At 35.9% G+C, this 19,789-nt stretch overlaps 2 protein-coding genes across 2 annotated transcripts; one reads left to right on the top strand and one right to left on the bottom strand.

Moving 5' to 3' along the window:
- Positions 1 to 5,177: 5,177 nt before the first annotated feature.
- LOC147522694 (protein FAR-RED IMPAIRED RESPONSE 1-like) lies at positions 5,178 to 7,420 on the bottom strand. Its single transcript, XM_086568286.1, has 4 exons — positions 7,288 to 7,420; positions 6,876 to 7,201; positions 5,651 to 6,516; positions 5,178 to 5,547 (listed from the first exon to the last, which is right to left on the bottom strand). The coding sequence occupies exons 1-4, from the start codon at positions 7,418 to 7,420 to the stop codon at positions 5,178 to 5,180; spliced, it is 1,695 nt and encodes a 564-aa protein (XP_086424412.1).
- A 6,629-nt stretch (positions 7,421 to 14,049) lies between these two features.
- LOC147522693 (WRKY transcription factor 72A-like) lies at positions 14,050 to 17,798 on the top strand. Its single transcript, XM_086594764.1, is given in 6 exon segments — positions 14,050 to 14,366; positions 14,855 to 14,944; positions 15,541 to 16,065; positions 16,441 to 16,554; positions 16,781 to 17,401; positions 17,403 to 17,798. Coding segments are annotated over 6 exon segments (1,587 nt in total). The 5' UTR covers positions 14,050 to 14,261; the 3' UTR covers positions 17,535 to 17,798.
- The last annotated feature ends 1,991 nt before the right edge of the window (positions 17,799 to 19,789 follow it).

Here is a 19,789-nt window from a genome sequence, read left to right as displayed (position 1 = left end):
GTTGCTCCAACCTACAAAAAGCACGAAGATGCGATTATTTCATGATTATTAAGCACAAAAATGACCGAAATGTTACGTCTCTATGGGGTTTTATAATACAGTTTTGGGTGTTTATCACACTACGTTAATAAATGTACAATAATAAAAACATCTACATATGAATATGCATGAAGTGAACTTTACAATGAAATGTACAAGCAGGGCCGTTTTTGGATCTTTCGGAGAATGTCTCTAAGTAGGTTCTCACAGGTATGTGTCGAAACACAAATTCTTTCATAATTTTTACCACTCAGGTTTTGCTTACTCCAGTGTGCAGTGGGCACACGTTTCCTCACATTCTCAATGACGTCCAAGGAAGCCGAGGTCGATCAATCACGTCTACCACTTACTATCACACTAACCGATCCTAATTGAGCTAGAGGACTTTTATTAGGTATTACGGGTCTTAGGAAATGGTTTAGAAGGAGTGAAAGGGATAACAAAACAATGAGTTAGAGAAAATATGGTCTTTAAATATATAATTACTAGAGAAAACCTAGTGTTCTTCTGTTTCAAAATTGTTTCATACTTAGCCCTTTTTTACTTTTCTACTCCATTTGATTTTATTTTTGGAGTTTATAACTTTGATTTTTTTTTCCATGGAATTTACTTTTTCTTGGTTTTGACACAGCTAACTAGATTCATCAATCGGCGCCAACTGATAGAACGAATTTTCATATTTGTATAGGTCTTTCTCTTTTCTTTTATGTTCTTTATCATATTTCTCAAACTCATCAGATATGGATATGGGAAAGGAAATAATGGTTGAAAATGAAATGACTAATATAAAGGCTCAACGAGGAAAACTAGGGGAAATATTTTTTTTTTGGGTTTGTATATTTTTTTTATTTGACTATATCGGTCAAAAGAATGCCTAAATTCTCGTGGTATAGTGATCAAGTAAGTGGACGTGTGATTTATTTCTACTCGGAATTGCTTCATTCTTGAGTCATTACTCATATACACTTATGTTAAGGCTTTTTGGCTAGATTCTCACTGGATTTGGAAATTAAGTATTCTAGCCGTAGGTCCCAAAAACTTACTGCTATGTACAATCATTGACACTCATTGCATGAATATTCATGAAAAGATGTAAAAACTATTGTGTACGTATTAACATAAGTTTCTAAGAACCAATCCTAATTCTAATGCTAATGTGAGATTTCTAGACAATTTTTATCATATAAAAGGAAACAATACCTTTATTACTAAATACGACTAACTAATTTTTTTTTATTTTTAAATTTTTTTATAAAGAAAAATAAATAACCTAACAGTGCCTAATTTTTGCAAAATGTTTCTCTCTCACCCCCAAATAGATGGATACTTTGTCCTCAAAGTATCAAGAGAGATAAGAAAAGAAATTACCTGAGAAACGTGAGCAAAAATTCGGCTGAAAAAATTACAGCATACAACAAGAAAATTAAAAATAGGAAACCAATTAAAGAAAACAACAAAAATACACACATATATAGACATAATAATTTAGGTCGTTTATACTCAGATTCCTAAGACTTTTATCAAGCATAAGGGTTTCTAGAAACCCTTGGCATTCGCACGCAGATGGTGGAATGATTTAGCAAATACATATTATTCGCTAATATGTTGAACAAATGAACTCGCGTCGTTGATAAACATTACCTTACCACCCATCAGGTACTAAATTAGAATACACGAGTTATTTGGACGAAGGAACTGACGCTTACAACCATAGTACAAAATATCAGGATATGGGTATTTATCGATATTCAATTTCTGGATATGTATCGTGGATATATCCCCCTCTTTGGGGATATTTGATATTGTTTCACAAGTAAATATCGTGGATATGTCCAAAATATCAACAAATATCATGGATATTGTGGATATTTCTTGATATATCATGATACATTATTTATATTTATTTAAAATATAATGGTAAATATTAAATAAAATTGTTATATACACAAAATATCGCCAAATATCTCCAAATATCGCAAAATATCCCCAAATATCACAAATATCGTTGAAATATCACTGATATTTGTAGTCGTATATATCTCTGAACATATCGTGATATTTATATATCTTTCTCTGAAATCTGGATAGATATCCCCAAATATCGCAATATATCGGGATATTTTGTACTATGCTTACAACTATCTCTCCAAATAGAAGGGTGCAGTTACCTTATTGTGGCATTACTTGAATGCAATGGAAAATGAGTCGTTTAATGTCAGATGCTCAAGACTTTACGTTGGGTCGTTTTAAGTCAGATTCCTGAGACTAGGTTTTTGGGGTCTTTTTACGTTAGATTCCCCTAGACTATGCACACCCCTAAATAGGATGAAACTGGGGTGTCATGTTTCTCAATAAACTATAAGGGAATAGTTGAAAGATTTAGGGGTTTAGCAAGTACCCCAAAAAAATGGTATTTTTACACATCCGTGTTGAGATAGAAAATGAAAATGCATCAGAAGTTATCTATTATGAAACTTAGATATGCAAAATAGGACAACTAGTATTTTTAAGATATTCAGTTGAAAGATTGTTCTCAACTACGGGAATGATTGAATTATTTCTTGTATGCAGGGTCAAGGTTCTTTACTCTTAGGTAGGTCTACATTTTGATTTACTGTGATGGTAGATGTTTTTTTTTTTTTTTTTTTGAATTTGCATGTAGTAGATTCCCTAAAAGTATGTTTCAGCTACCCGATATAAAAGCATGTGTTTAAAGTTGATCATGTTTGCAAAATTATTAAGCATTCATAAATTTTGAAGTCTAATCATACTTGCTAATCCTACGTTCTAAACATGCATTAACGTTAAATCATGATTCTAAACATGCTATCATATCATTTCCAAAAGGCTAAAATTGATTTTCGTTTAAGTAGCCTAATCATGTCTGGAAATTGCATATAACCCCTTGACAGGAGATTTAAGAGAGAGATAAAAGAAAATGTACCTTCCTAAATTGTGCTTACACGCACTTGGGTCGAAGATGATTTGAGTGGTCATTGACCTGTTGACAGGTCGGGGTCAATGCCACTCATCTGTTTTAGAAAATTTATTTACAAACATATATAAGCCCACAAACCATGCTGAAATGGTGACACAAGGCCAATAAGTTACAATGTGGGCCTTCGAGGGCTTTATTACACGAATATAAATTCAGAAACAACAAATATTTACAAAATAATAACATATATATATATATATGTGTGTGTGTGTGTGTGTGTGTGTGTGTGTGTGTGTGTGTGTGTGTGTGTGTTTATTTTTAGTATTTTTTTTGCGTACATATACATTTAGATGCAATTCATAGTCACTTAATCGTATATAGATATTCACAGGCGTATTCACATGATTCATGCATATTTCTAACCTACTACGCAAATAATAGTCCATGCTACGACATAACTGCATACATGTGAATCATACAATAGTTTATTAAAATTTGAAACCTGTTAGCGTTCCGCAAGTCCGCCAAAGAAAAGAAACGTGCGCAACAGGCCAAATTTTTCACAGTAAGCTTAGTGTTTGTTGTAGCCTAGTTTTCAGGTCCTAGCATTTGGAACCTATAAGTGCAACCAAAAGCAGTATGCGGATCAATAGCAAAACGCGGGAAATTTCAAAAAAAAAAATCAAGAAAACACAATAAAAAGAAATAAATGAAAGGATGAGAGTGGGGGGTTTCCCTTTGGAGCAATTCCAATTTGCAAGCACAGGTCCTTGGGTCTTTAGAATGACAGCGACACCATTTGATCTGTCTGTAAAACAGCGGTCAGTTTATCATTTCATTCACATTTCAATGAAATTGCAAAAGTTTATTTATAAACAATAACTAATCTGATCACGTGAATTTGTGAAAATGGATTTAGATGAGAAAATAATGAAAAAAAAAACTTTGATTTCAAAGATTAAAAAAATCTATTTGAGCGAATCATATCTCCGTTAAAAGAGTTAGTCTCAATTTTTGATCCCTAACAACATAACTCATCTCTAAGATTATGTTGCTAGCATGAGAAACTAAAACAATGACTTATCTCTTAGTCATCACCTTAGTTCCTAACTAAACTCCAAACCAACTACCATTTTGGAGTAGGATGTAGAGTCTAGCTTATGGTTCTAAACAACTACTAGAATTAAATTAAAATGGTTATTCCTCACATGAGCATCATTAACCCTCCACAAAGGGAGAGTCTAGCTCATGATCATGGGTTAAAATGAAAGTTACAAGATAGATAAGTAAAAAGAGATAGAAAGAAGAAATGAATACAAAACAAACTAATTACCTAAGGAAAATAGAATTTTTTATTTAGAACTAGAAGTGTTGTCCCCCATTAAAGTGTTACAAGCTTTTCTCTAAAAACAACAAAAGCTAAAAAAAACAAAAAGTAAAGACAAGGCATGTAAAAGAAATAAAAGTCAAGGAAGTAAATGCTAGTCCACTCCCAAAATCAGCCCCCCTTTACATAAGAGAACCTTTTTCTCTTTTCCCACGTGAAACACTCCCCCCTCATTTACTTTTCTCTTATCCAAAAGTAACCCCTATTTGACACCTCTCTTTTTTTAGATAATCATCACCTAAATCCAACCACTTCATTAATTTCATACAAGGTGTCAAATTTGCACCAATTATTTGCACCTTTGTCTTGATTTTCATGATGACTCATCAAATCTTGTGGGCTTGCCTAGTGGGTCCATGTGCAGTGTCCAGTGGCGGTCCGGTCTTTTGGCATTTTTACAACTTCCCGCTTATGCGTAGAGTTCATCTCATTGATCATCTCGGCAGCTTACTCATCGCATTCGGAGTTCTGGTTCAAGAGATATGGGCTTCGGAAGTTTGACGCTTCTGTGCACGTAATCCTGTTTCTAACTGGATTCTGTACTATTTGAGTATTTGGGCTTTAGTCCGGATTTTGTCGGGCTTCATGTGGGCTTGATCGGAAGGCTTATGTATACTCCCTATTTCGTGCTTAAATGCTGGCTTTATCATCATTTTTGCATTAGTTGCTCCAACCTGCAAAAAACATGAAGATGCGATTATTTCATGATTATTAAGCACAAAAATGACCGAAATGTACGTCTCTACGGGGTTTTATAATACAGTTTTGGCTACTTATCATTGACAGTACTTCTATATGTCGCTAACGGTTGACTCAATTGAAGTCCTCGTTGGTAAACTCAACCGAAATCCCAGCTGAAAAGTCAATCCAAGCAGCATCATTTGTCGTATTAGGGCAGGTTTCTCTGTTGTGTCCAAGGGCACCACAACGGCTACACCTTCTCCTTTGCACTGGCACACCCTCCTCTTTAGAACGTTTCCTCTTCTTTTGGGGCCTGCCAGGCATTACCTCATCTGTGGGAGGACAAACCATGATGTTGTAACTTCCCCAATGCCACTGTTCTTTGCCCTTCATCGGTGTCCAATTCTCTTGATAGGTATCCATCATCATTTCCTTTAAGTAACACGGCAAGCAGAAGTCATATGCACATAACCGACCATCGTCATTGGCCTTCATTACATGGCTGCAAAGAATACCAACTTGTTGAAAAAAAACCACATGTACAACATTTATTTAGTGGGTCAACTATATCCGTGCGCCCTACGCTGGTAACCGAGTATACGTACTCACTAGCCCTTATTGTAGTGAACGACCGACTAACATAACGAGAGGAAATGATTACATCCTCAGCTGATTTCATCAGCTTTGTCTTCAGCTTCGAAGCCATGACCCAATAGTCATAAAAGTGTCTCATAATGTTCATTCGAATACCATTTAGCATAGATGTAATTGACATAGCTCGCTCAGGCATAATCATCTTATTCCAACTCTCGATATGATTTGTATAACAAATTCCATACCTTCTCATTTCAGCATAGGCAAATGACCATTGTTCCTTAGGAATCTTTATTATTTTTGCGTAACCTTTACTATCACTACACCAAATGTGATACATGATTCTCACAAAGTCAGCTTTATCATATGTTTCTGCTACGGCCTTAACTCTCTCTTTGGTGTCTTCTTTGCTGATATTGTTAGAGATATGTTGTACACAAAAGCAATGGTACGCATTTGGAAGGATTTTTGGCACTGCCTGGAGAATGCTTGTATGCCTGTCTGATAATAGAACAAACTTATCTGTAGGACCAACTACAACATCTCTGAGTTTTTGAAGAAACCAATCCCAATGTTCATTATTCTCTTTTGGGACTACAACAACTGCAATTGGAAAGCAATGACTATCTCCATCAACAGAAAGAGCAGTGAGGATGACAGACTTGTATCTACCCTTCATGAAAGTTTCATCAATCATAATCAACGGACGAAGGCACCTTTTGTAGGCACGAACAGTTACGCCATAGCTCAGAAACAAACGCTCAAACATGTGCTCGCTTGTTGTTATTATATCAGTGTGGCAATCTGGATCAATTTTCTTAAGTTTTTTAAAATAAATTGGCAGCATCTGGTATGATTGACTGAAGCTGCCCCTTATCTACATAAAAAAAAAAATACACCATCTCAGGTTACATATGCCTAACAATTACTTATTTAGTGGCTGATAGTTACATGTCATTTAACTTTCCTAACAGTTACACGCCATGACAGATACAAGTTAATCGAAAAGATGATACATGTTCTTCATAGCATACTATAAAGAATATTTCGGTGTACAACTAGATGTTCTTCATAGTATACCCTAAAAAAAAGAATTGTATTAAGACTTTACATATTGCTACTAGTTATCCTCATAGTTGCTGACAGTTACAATAATACTTTGACCTTTTCTAACGCAATTTCTTTGGCCCTCAACGCAACTTAATACGTCACATCAGTTAGTTGTGCCTGTTTCACCTCCAACTGAAGGTTCTTTGCAGTTAGTTCTTCATTGTCCTTAAGCTTGGACATAAAAATTTCATAAAGCCACTTTGCGTCTAGTTGTGAATTTTTTGAAACAGCCTTATATTGTGCACAAGTGTGTGCATCTCTAAAAGTTATAACCACCAACATATCAGACCCAGTTGCAGGTTTTGCATACAAATGAAATTGACAGTTAGTTGCCTTACACTTGATTACCAACTTTTGGGAGGTAGTATTGCAACGACGTAAATCAAACATGTGTGCAATTGCATAAGATTTCATGTCTTTCACAAGATCATCTCGAGTGGCGTAGTGCTGACCTACTTTAGGGGGTACAAACTTCAACCCCTCATTACAAGGATTTACAACCTCACTTTGGTTCGGAGGGGTTTTGGACTATGAGAACCACACAAAGGATCACATCCTTGACGTAGGTCCTCAGAATTCAGATCTTTAGCACCAAAAACCCTAGCATCAACCATTCCCTCCAATTCGAAATCAATCTCACCTTCCCCATCGCCATCATTCACAACTGTCATAGGTGTGTCCCCCCCATAAATACTCTTGACTTCAATTCGGAGTCTACCATATATCACCATCATCACGATCGTATTCTTCAACTTGATCATCATCATAATCTTCAACTACCACAACTTCACCCGTAACAGCATCTTCATATTCATTTTGAAATTCAACATCATCATTACTTTGAGAACTGTCGATTATGTTTTCTTGAGGAGTGTCAGCTGTATCAACTAAATCATTTAGTATTTGAACTTCATCTTCATATTCATTTTGAAATTCAACCTCCTCATTACTTCGAGAACTACCGATTATGTTTTCTTCAGGAATGTCAGCTGTATCAACTAAATCATTTAGTATTTGAACTTTATCTTCATTTTGAAATTCAACCTCTTCATTACTTCGAAGATTGGCAATTATGTATTCTTCAGGAATGTTAGCTGTATCTCCATATGGATTTTGCGAATCAAACTCTTCATAGTCTGGTTGATCAGCATCTTCAACACCAGTAGGATCATCCTCTGCATTACAATAGGTCAATCATTAGTGAATGGACTATCAGTGACTCAAACTATAATTATCCCCTGTAATGTTTATACTGCTCACCTTCAATGACAATTGCAAGAGGTATCCTTTCGTCTATTGATTTGCAGCTACCAACTGCACTTGAGCTTCCCTTTGGGAACAAATCCAAAATGGTTACTAAATATGAGTAATTTAACAGGGATATATCAGTAACTAACATATTTACAGGTGTACTACATGTTTGCTATCCCACACCTGCCATGACCTTTTCGAACGTCTCCAAGCTGTATAGGACATTTTCAACATCTTGCAATTGATGAGTTGCAGTTGAAGGTTGTTCTAGCGGACTGTCTGGGGAACACAACGTTTATAACTGTCAGCAACCAAACCATTTACTGGAACTAAGAATAACTAAAATAAAATTAGTGATTTACCTATTGGTTCGCCCACAAGTTTAAATTGATTGAAAGAATATTTCTGTCGAGCTAGCACTTTTTCTTTCAAAAAAGATTGTTTTCTTGGAGAATCAGTTATTGGAATTTCTTCATTGAGTTTCTTTTTCATGCAATGTTCTTCACCACTTGATCCATGACAAGCACTCTTTGGCAGAAAAGGTTTAAACGACTCACTACAAACTTGTTTCTTCTTCGTACTAGGAATTCCATAACTTGATCAAGGACTTGCACTTCTAACCATTTCTTGTTAAATAGCTCACTACCAACCAGTTTATTCTGCACTCTAGGTTGTCCACCACTTTTTCCAGGAGTAACACTATCTACTTTAAACAGCTCAGTACGAACTTTTTTGTTCTTCACAATAGGTTGTTCAGGACTTGATTTTCTAATTTGTCCTGCTCCCAAACCACATGGTGTGATGACGATTGCTTCATTGATAACCCAAATTTTCATTGCTTTCATTGGAGTCTTCTTCTGCTTCTTAATCATGTTCAAGTAGTCGGTTTCTTCATCAATTCTACAAGGGGACTTGTTCATCAAATACCTAATAGAAAAACCCAATCTCATGCGCGATGACACAGCTTCAACAAGACACATGAATCCTTCAAAGGGAGTATCCACATCAAACACTCTCAATTTCACCTCACCCCCTAGATGCTTCATCACACCATGCTTGTTAGATTTCATCTCGCCATCATAATAAATAAGCATATCGAATGAACCTGCAAAAATACAAAGTTAGCACAATAAAAAGTAGGAGCTTTTAATAAAACGACAATAAAGTTCTTTCATTTATTGTTCTACATTTATGACATTGTATAAATACCATAACTATGACAACAAAATCAACATGGAAATGGTAAATAACCATGGAAACCTTATATAAAAACACTCACACTTCTACATAAAACCACAAATAAGCAAACTGAAACATAAACCTACGTAGAAATAAACCAACACTAAAGACAACTAAACAAACATCAAAACTGGCCATTATTGAGGTTTGAGTTGTTTTCATCCATCAAAATTCTTAGAAAAATCGAAAAGGAGAAGACAGAGTAGAGGAACAAAAAAGAAGAACCCAAAGAAAAAAGTATAGCTTTAGAGCTTTGTAAAAACTTTTTGAGATTGGCACAAAAAACGAGGTAAATATTGTCTCGTCTTTGAATTACAAAAATAATGAAAAAGTTGCTGATAGTAGATCCATAAGTTGCGGATTCCTGATTCCCACAATAGCTAAAGTCCGTTTTCATTTTTGCTGAGTTGATATCCAACGGTCATTAATCGCTAGTACGTATTGCTAAGAGAATCTAACGGATAAACATTATTGTGCATGTCAACATCAGAAGTACAAGAGGAGAGAGAGTGTGTTGCAGAGGAGAGAGAGTGTGGCAGGAGGAAAGAGAGTGTTGTAAGGAAGGGCAAAAGGGTAAAAAACCCGTTAAAAAGGTCAAAATTAAAAGGCATGGCTGGTTGGAGCACAATGTGATTTTATCATGGCCAATTTAGGCAATTACCCAATAAATATTCTGCCCTCCAGCAGTCTACCTATAGAGATTTTGTCTCTCTTTTCGGTAATGTTTTTGCCAATTTTGTCTCACTTCTATTATGAATTTCAATATTTTCCAGCACAGACTATTGTAATATTTAGTGGGTTATTGGGGGTAAAAATGTAACTACAACTCTTTCTATTGATTTAGTTAGTGAGTGGGGTCGCGAGTAGTGGCTACACGGACCTACTTTTTAGACCTATTATTGCGACTCACTATTTAGATAATGTTGGTTTGGCAATACACACTGACACATATTTCTATGTACATCAACGATTAAGACTTTTGACACATCAATAGGTTCAAATAAGTGGGTCATTGTAGCCTTACTGGTGGGGCCGCACTTAGAGATGGTGTGGGGATACAAAGACTAGTCAAAATTTGATAGGCAATATTTTTGGCTTTGGACTTTGATATATGCCAATGTTTAAGTATCAATATACGATGAGATTTCAAGAATTGGAGTTTAAGACGATTTTGTTGGTTTCAATATAAATAAAGATTTTAATAGTAGTTTTATTTGCATTTTCAATATTTTTAGTAAATTTAATGAAAGTTTTGTAAAAAAAAAAACCTTCTTCGAAATATTCTTGAAATTTAGTTCCTTGGCGGTGGAAAGACTGGAAAAGTGAAAAAAAATAAGATAGTTTAATCGGGCACTCATGGAATTGCATTGGGCAACTCACAAAAAAAAATATTACAAGTTTGCCATTTTCTAAAAAAGAAAATTTTGTATTGGGCCCAAGCCCAACAACCAATCCAACCGGTCTCGCCATGTTGAAATCCCCAGGTCATTTGAGTGTACACTCAAATGGTCTCGCCATGTCGTTTGAGTGTACACTCAAACAACAACCGCTCCATATTGTTTCTGTGTACATTCAAGCGGTCTGCTCATGTCGTTGGAGACAAAACTCTCGGGTTTTTAACTCAAAACAATCCTTCCATGCACAATTCAAATAACTCAAAAATCTTATATTAATTCGTACAACTAATATACAAAGAATATTCCAAAAAAAAAAAAAAAAAAAAACAAAGACATTCACACGACCTCACTGGGTCGTTTGGCCCATATACAAAACGACCTCACTTAGTCGTTTGGGGCACCTTGCAAACGACCTCGCTGGGTTGTTTGGGGCTTTTTCAAACATTAATTCGGTTTGGTACTTCCAAACAACCTTATCAGTATTCAATGAGTTTATACAATGGATTTATACAACATCGGTATTCAATGGGTTTATACAAACAACCTTATCAGTATTGGATGGATTGCCTTCGTGCCAAGCCTGTCGAAAATTTTCTAAACCTTCCTTCCAGACTTGTTCAAGTATTAGTTGGACAAACTTTTGAGTTATTTATATTAATTAAGTGTTAATTTGTAGTATGAACACGACAGAAAACTCAAAATTTTTATTTTTTTTTACTTTTTTAGGTTTAGTCTTGCGAGAGAGATGATACCGGCTAAAACAGTTCGAAAAAATGGTAACCGGTATGCGTTGAGGTGGTGTGGGGGGGTATGGGCTATTGTTATTGGGCTTCTTGTTGGGCTTGGGTTGGAGGCTGCCCAATCGAATTTGGTGGTTGCCCAATACAGAACCCAAAAAGAAAAGCAAAGTGAAAAGATCATGGAGCATTTCCAAAGAACAGGCCCAAGAGTAAAAGCATAGTTTGGGTACTTGGATCACGGACCTGGAATGGGTCCAACTAGATCTTGTGAGTTGTGACTTGTCACGGGCTTAACAAGCATCGTGATCCACGGTTATAACGTAATTGTGAAATGCCTATGTAGGCCTATGTTGAGCTTACTAGTCTAAGTAAGAAAACGGCGCCATAGTCGTTGAAACTAAGGAAAAATGCAAGTTTTCCGGAATAAAAGGACATATTCTTCCAAGTTGTTGAGAACGAATTTCAACTCATTTCAGCTCTTTGATCCAACTTAGTTTTCCTGTTCAAAAGTCATCTATGTAGAAGTTAGTACAATTGGAAAGGAACCACATTGACGACGTGGACCTACAGAACACCAAAATACAACCATGATTGCACGCCATTAACAAATTGTTAGGATATAGCTAAAATTCTTTATTCTATAATAACAATCAGACAAAACAAATATGGCCTAATCTTTTGGTTGGTGGGAGATGCTTATTTTAAGTAGTATTGTTATTCTTCATCACGCAAATTATGTTCATATCAAATCTGATTCATGGATTACTTGGGGGTTGGTACTTGGTAGTTTAGATCTTTGTCTGCAAAAATCACGATTTTTTGGCATTTTGTACCATAGATCGTAGAGGGGGACTATGTTCCACAAATTTAAATTTCTAGATTGGCTATAATAGAAAAGTCCATTTGAGTCTATATCCGGCCATCTTTTGGTTAGTTGGGGACTGGGGGTGGGAATGCGCCAGCTGATCAAAAGTGAGTTTATTAAGAAATTATTAACACATAAATAAAATATTTGTACACGAATGCCGAGCATAATTAATTATTTTGTTATACATGTGGTTAGTAAGCAAAATATCTTTCTTATGATTATGTACAAAAGTCCTATTCAGATCATTCAATGTCATAAAGAAAATTCCGAGAAGAAAGTATGAAACTTGAAGGGGACGTGAATATGATAAGGCAGCTAGACCATATGACTGGAATCACCGGACTTCACCAAAAAAAAATAAAATGACTGGACTATTAATATCTTCAATGTGAAAGTCTTCACACCGTTCATCACTCGGTTGACATTTCCGCCTTGGACATTTTAGGTTGGCCCATTTAGTCCTAATTCTGGATCCAGATTGGTGTTCATGTGCTTAGATTTGGTCCACCTCCATTTCAGGTTGCAGCATTTACGTACATTATCCTAAGAAAATATATACAATAATATTTGTTCTTTTTAGAATTTTAGTATGTGTTAAAATCTTAAAGGTGATCGAGGAAGTGTGCAAAATGTGGACAATTAGACTCTAAATTGATGAACGTTGGTGCACACTTGCACCACCTACGCACTGAATGAGTGACGGGGCAGATCTAGGATTGCAGAAGGTTGCTACTACTAATATATACTACAAATATTTGTTTTTGGGGTGAAATTATACACTATTATAATGAATTTTTTTTTTCGACCGAAAGTTGGGTCCCCCTCTCTCCCCACATCCGCCCGAGTGATACACATTTTCTATTTTGGATATTGTCAAATTGGCCTCTTTTAAATTTAGCAGAAAGCCAAAATCCATTTGCTTGGATGGATACCAATTCAACTGATCTGAAAAACTTGATTCTATATATTGAGCTTGAGGAATTGACACAGTACATTGCTTTGCTATTATTTCTTGTACTTTTTTTTTGGAAGAAAATAATTTTCTTATTGGACACATAATCCATAGTTCCATACTGCTTCTTGCATGTAAACTTGTAATAACGTGTCGGTCACCGTGATATGAGACTGAAAAAAGAATATATATCATAATATTCCGGTAAACCAACAACACACGATAAAAAGAAATGTCGTAGAGACATGACAACGCCGTACGTGGAAGTTTGACTGGAGACCAAGCGACCAATTGTGACGTTTACTTGCGCTCTTCAGTCTTCACTACGAAAGTTCTATGGAGATAGTAAATGGTGTGTGCCGAACAATGCGGCTTCAAGCACTCTCTGTCTTTATTTATCGTGATCCTTTACTCCGATCGAGTAGTCCATTAGTTATGTAGCTATTATGGAGATATCTCAAGACTCTTTAATTTGTACCATGTGGAACTCTCTTTAGCCTTTTGCAATTATGAACCTAAAATCCGAAATGTTGCAAATTTTGGGAACAAACTAGAGGCATTTAATTTAGCTTATTATTAGCTACATATTGTTTGTTTGATTCTATAAGAAAAGTTTCACCGCAAAGTAAGATTAAGGGCGGTGAAAATTTCTTTGTGCACATGTATAATCGACCGATTTATACGGGTGCTGGAACCATCGCAAAGTGGCTTTAAAAGGTTAAGACTCGAAACCAAGAAAAGGGATTTGATGTGCCAATTAGCCTGATAAGACACTAAGCAACTTGGAGCACTAGATCTACTCACTAGAAGAAAATAACATTTCATATACCTTCAAAGTTGAAGTTGAATTCTTCCCGGGTTTTAGAAAATAAAATCAACTGGCTTGTTTTGGTTTATTTATTGGATGCAACTGGGCTGTTGACAATGTAAAATGAGTGAATCAGTTGGGTTTGAATTTTGGATAGTTTTTAGTAAGCAAAGTCAAAAAGAGGTTGCTCTCTTTATAATGAGAAGCTAGAGACATGTAGTAATATTATTGCAGTGTTCAAAACCATCTTCAAAGCCATGGAGGAGACTTTTAGGAGATCCAGTATGGAAGGTCTTATGGTGAAAGAAGAGACTAGAGTTGAATCTGATGGTGAAGATGTTGGAACAAATAACACTGGAAAGGTTGCTAATCTCTTTAAACTTTTTTTAATTTGTTTGTATGTACTTCTCAAATAACTGAATAAGTTCGGTTGTCCTTGATCATTTTCATGGATGCATGATTGTGAAAGCATGATCTGTATTACCTTGTAAAGTGTAGATCCTTTCCATAGTACAAAGGATCTAGACTTTACAAGGTAATACAGATCATGCATGCTTTCACAATGATCAATGGTTTTCATGACAAATATTCAGTTCGTACCATTTCATTTTTCAGCACGTTGACGATAATATGTGTATTCTTTAAGAGGTTATTCTAGGACACTAGGAGTATGAAAGTTCAAATAGTAATGAACAGTTTTTTACCTTTTTATTGCATGATTATGTATGTAGGTTAGGATGACATATTACTTATAAGTTTGAGTATTTTTACTCAACAGTACAAGCTCCGATCAATATAATTTCCTTTTGGATCCTTGTTTTCTTATAGCAGATCGATGCTGGTTTTTCAGGTTAGCGGAAATAAAAGGAAAGCTCATGATGACGATAGCACTTGGAATCCACCATCATCTGACCAAAAGAATTTGGGAACTATCAAGCAGGTACTACATATATATCTATGATTATGATATGAGAACAAGTTCACTTTAGCTAGCTAGTCCATACTCCATAGACAGTTTTAATTCTACTCAAAATTAGGACCTGATTAAGAAGTAGATTACATATATATTGCTTGCTTAAATGCTTTTAAAATAACTAAGAAAGAAAAAATATTTAAATGATTCAAATTGACACAAGATGATTATTTAGTATATGGAGACAGTGAAGAGTGAAGACGTACTGAAGATATCATGCCTAATGACTACAGATGTTAATGAAATTCCAAAATTCAAAACGATTGCACAATTTTACATATTTAGGATTAATTGATTGGAAACAATGTATACATTACGGTACTATTAGGAATTAAATCATTATCTTTTGAATACCAAAGTTGTTTTCCAAGAAGTAATATACTAAAGGATATGGCCGAATAACCGTATGGACCATGGAAGACATAAAGAGGAAGCTAATTAAGGCGCAAAACTGCATATTAGATACCATTCTTTGTTTTGTTTAATTTGTTTTGGCCGGGTATGGAAGATCAAAGTTATAAACTGATTTACTGATGTACTGATGTACTTTTCAATCTTATCAGCTTGAATCTGCAAAAACCAAAATGGGAGAAGTGAGAGAAGAAAATGAAAGATTGAAGACACTGTTAAGCCATATTCTGAAGCAATACCAGTCTCTTCAAAAAGACTTCTCTAACACTGTCCAACAAAATCAAGATAAGAAGTCTACTCTAACAATTACTTCGACAGATCAAGACCAAATTCAAGAGGCTCATGAATTCTTTTCTCTTAGTTTGGGAAGAAGTTCTAGCGCGTTCAAAATAGAAGAAAAATATAGCAACATAGGCAAATTGAAAAAGAATGATGATTTGCAAGAAGGCCTAGCTCTTGGGTTGGACTGCAAATTTGAAGTCCCTAATTCATACCAAACATCGAAGAACACAAGTCTCGAAAATAGAAGTATTGTACCAAAGGAAGTTGAGATTAGAGAACAATGGCCACTGAGTAAAATTATTAAGACGATGAGGAGTGAAGGAGATGAAGTTCCAGAACAGACCCATCCGAAGAAAGCTAGGGTATCCGTGAGAGCAAGATGTGATGCCCCAACGGTAACTATTCGTTATAACTTTTCAATTTTGATATTTCTAAGAAAACTTGTTGTGCATGGTTATGCATGGGTATGACTAGTGGAATAGTTTATAATTTTATATGGTGTATATGGAAGCACTTGATAAGCGGTCTCATAAAGCCGAGTAACAAAAAAATTGTTGCAGTTCTGCCGTTCTGGTGTAGAACCACGTACATAGACGTACACTATGAACTTCTCAACCAAAAGAAAGAAGAAGTAAATTATAGTACGAACATAATTCATTACACGAGTGTGTCAGAACAACGAAGATTAATTTTACATAAGAGACAGAGTGACAAGCCTTAAAAATCACAAAACCCAGATAGGAAATTGACAAACTTGTTATAATCTACAGATGAATGATGGATGCCAATGGAGGAAATATGGACAGAAAATCTCAAAAGGGAATCCCTGCCCTCGAGCATACTTTCGCTGCACAGTTGGACCAACATGCCCAGTAAGAAAGCAGGTATCAAATTCTATTACATTTTTCATTAATTCGAGGATTTTACATGTATTAGGCCATTTCTCTGTTGATACATTAGTTGGAAAATGTGCTTCATCTCCTCTCCTAATGTATAATGAACCTTGAACCAATGCTTCATAAATTCATAGAAGAGACTCAAGAGAGTAGCTCCCGTTCAACGGTCCTTGTATTCTGTATACTTTTCACATATTTGTTTCTTTAATTCCAGGTGCAAAGATGTTCTGAGGACATGTCCATCTTGATAACCACCTATGAAGGAACTCATAATCATCCACTACCAATGTCAGCTACAGCTATGGCTTCAAGCACCAGTGCAGCCGCCTGTATGCTACTGTCCGGCTCAACAAGCTCCCATCCACTTGGAACCTCAACCACCAATACTTGTGCCAATCTACATAGTCTGAACTTGAGCTTTCCAGATAATTACAAATCAAGGCAGATCTACTTACCAAACTCTTCATTTTCATCTCACCCTACTATCACCCTTGACCTCACTGCACCATCATCGTCGTCTTCATTGTATACACCTTATCAAATTAATAGATTCCCCCCAACAAGTTTGAATTTTTCTTCTCTGGAGTCCAGTACTACACCAGCATCTTGGAGCAACGGATATTCAGAATGTGGGACTCAATCCTACTACAAAAACCCAATGGTGGGAGGAAAAAACAAAGAATACATTCCTTACATGGCAGAGAACAACCCAAGTCCTCCTCAGCAGCCTTTGAGTACTGAAACCATTGCTGCTGCTACCAAGGCAATAACATCAGACCCGAGTTTCCGTACAGCCTTGGAAGCTGCAATTTCATCCGTAGTGGGAAGCGGTGTTTGAAGTACAGGGAAACCGATATTGTGGGGGAGAGAACACTAATGCTCTGAAAATTTTGAAGTGGGATGAATTCTTTCCTACCACTTCTAGTCAATTGCACAGTGTTGCTCCATCTTTGAACAAGGAAGCGTAGCGTTTCTACCACCAACATTGCAACTTGCTTCAACTAAGAGTGCCTCTGAAGCTCATATATATTGAATCGTGAAAACTCAAACAGTATACGTTTTGGACATATACATTTGAAAATTAATAGGTTGTTTGTACATATTGTGAGTTGTGCATGATGAAGAATCGAAGATTTGATGACTTCATCTGTAAAGGTTTTATAGTGCAGGTATAGCCACATTGTAACTTTAGTTTTCTTTACCGATACTTGTATAGAAAATGCTTAGATCAATGCCAAGGCCCCATTTAAGCTAAAAAATAGCAATCTCCAAACTTTCCAAGATAGCAAACGTTTCTACCACAAAGTTTGTCCTAACACCCAACCTTTATAGTTTTACTTTTTTTTTTTTTTTTTTTTTGGTAATCAAGGTGTTTTATTTATATCAACAAAGGATTACATTAGCATTGTCATGCTCCAGGCTTTGTTTCAGTCATATTGGAACTATCTGACAAGGAAAACTAGGGAATATAAACTGAAAGTTGTCCTCATTGTTTCGAGGGGTGATTGTCCAGTTCTTGTACTGTGGATTTGTAGAAGCAAAAGTCGCCAGCTTCCGTGCCACTAAGTTTCCACTTCTGGGTACATAATTAATATCTACAGAACCAAAATGTTTAAAAAGATTTGCTGCATCTGAAAGTATCAATTGTGTTGTCCAAGAAAGGTTTGAAGTCTTATTTCCCATATAATCAACTGCAGCTTTCACCTCCAACTCCACATGAAGCTTTAAGGAGGTGCTTTTTGGACACCAACTAATGGCTCTGAGAAGTCCTCTACAATCGATTCCTGCCCAGACCGGTAGAGCAGCTTGTGCTTGTTCCCTGTGACCACTAATTTGCCTTTGTCATCTCTCAACACATACCCATAACCTGCTTGTTTTTTATTTTTAAGAAATCTGGCATATACATTCAACTTAAGATGATCCTTTGGAGGAGGAAACCATTTAACAGTGGTGGACAAAAGCAGATTGTTTGTATTGGGACTAGGTATAATAATAAGGTCGAAGAAATTTTTTATGACTTTAATTTGCTTATTCTGTTAATAGAAGGTGTAGTCTTGGTATGGAGGATGTTACATCTGTCCACCCAGATGTTATAGTAAAGAAGCAGGCAGAATTTGGTCCACTGTTTAGTTTCTATAGGCCAATCAGGGGGTGGCTTGAACCAAATGTCAATCCACCTCTTAGAGGAGTATAGCTTGAATTCCTCTAGATGAAACAGCCATGGTGTTTGAAACCACAAAGCAGTTGTGAATGGGCAGGCCAGCAGAAGATGGTGCACACTTTCTAACACATTTCCACATAGAAGACATGATTTATTAGGGATAAACATAATATTAGATAAATGATCTCTAGTGGGTACCATCTCATGATAGAACTTCCATGCAAGGAGTGTGTGTCTCGGCAAATTTTCATTATTCCAGAAAGACAAAGTGGTAGCGTGTGTTACCGAAATATTAACAGGCATGCTTAGTTTATTATACATAGATTTAACACTATAAGTGCCTTTTTTTGTAAGGTTCCAGTGTAAAGAGTCAACTAGGTTTCTAGTTGAGAGATAAACATTATGAATGTGCATGTTAGTGTCCTGGTCGAAAAGAGAATGGACAATAGAAGAATTCCAAGTTCTACTGTGTTGATTAATCAAATGTAATACATTAGTGTAATTTATATTGACAGGATAAGATGGAGGGATTTTACCACATGGTAGTAGGGGTGGGCAATGGGCCGGGTCGGGCTAGCCCGGCCCTAAACATTTAAAGCCCTTAAGATATTAGAGGCGGGTCGGCCCGACCCTAAAGTCAACATAGGTCGGATCGGCCGGGTCACAAGTCGAAACTCTAAAGCCACGACCACGACCACTAGCCCTCTTTAAAGGCTTTAGGATTGGCCTTGTGGGCCGGGCCTATATATTTTTTTTTTTTACTACATGGGTTTAAAACTCATTTATATTACAAAAATGTACAATAATCTACAAACTCAAAGTCCAACCAATCTAGTAATAATCTGTATAAGTCCAAAATTTAAAATGCACATCCACAATCTAATGAATCAAGTACATCAAGAGTTCGAATTTGTTCTTCCTTGTACTCAAACCTCACTAAAATTACATTTAACATTGAAATACATAGACAAATAATTATATTATCATTTTAAAGGAAGAAGTAATATATATAAAGAAGAAACATAATAGTTTTGGTTAAGGGTCATGGAAGTTGTTAAACTA

Source organism: Coptis chinensis, chromosome 1 (assembly GCF_015680905.1).
Source record: "Coptis chinensis isolate HL-2020 chromosome 1, ASM1568090v1, whole genome shotgun sequence".
NCBI classification, from domain to species: Eukaryota; Viridiplantae; Streptophyta; class Magnoliopsida; order Ranunculales; family Ranunculaceae; genus Coptis; species Coptis chinensis.
Note: the sequence above shows the minus strand (reverse complement) of the source record. Positions and strands in the feature narration are given on the sequence as shown.

Bases quoted from the DNA above. Each gene is read 5' to 3' on its own strand.
- LOC147522694 (XM_086568286.1), bottom strand. From the start codon at position 7,420: ATGACAGTTGTGAATGATGGCGATGGGGAAGGTGAGATTGATTTCGAA. The intron at 7,202-7,287 runs GTTCTCATAGTC...CCCCTAAAGTAG, and splicing joins AGGATGTGATCCTTTGTGTG to GTCAGCACTACGCCACTCGA. The intron at 6,517-6,875 runs GTGAAACAGGCA...TTTTTTATGTAG, and splicing joins CAAAGAACCTTCAGTTGGAG to ATAAGGGGCAGCTTCAGTCA.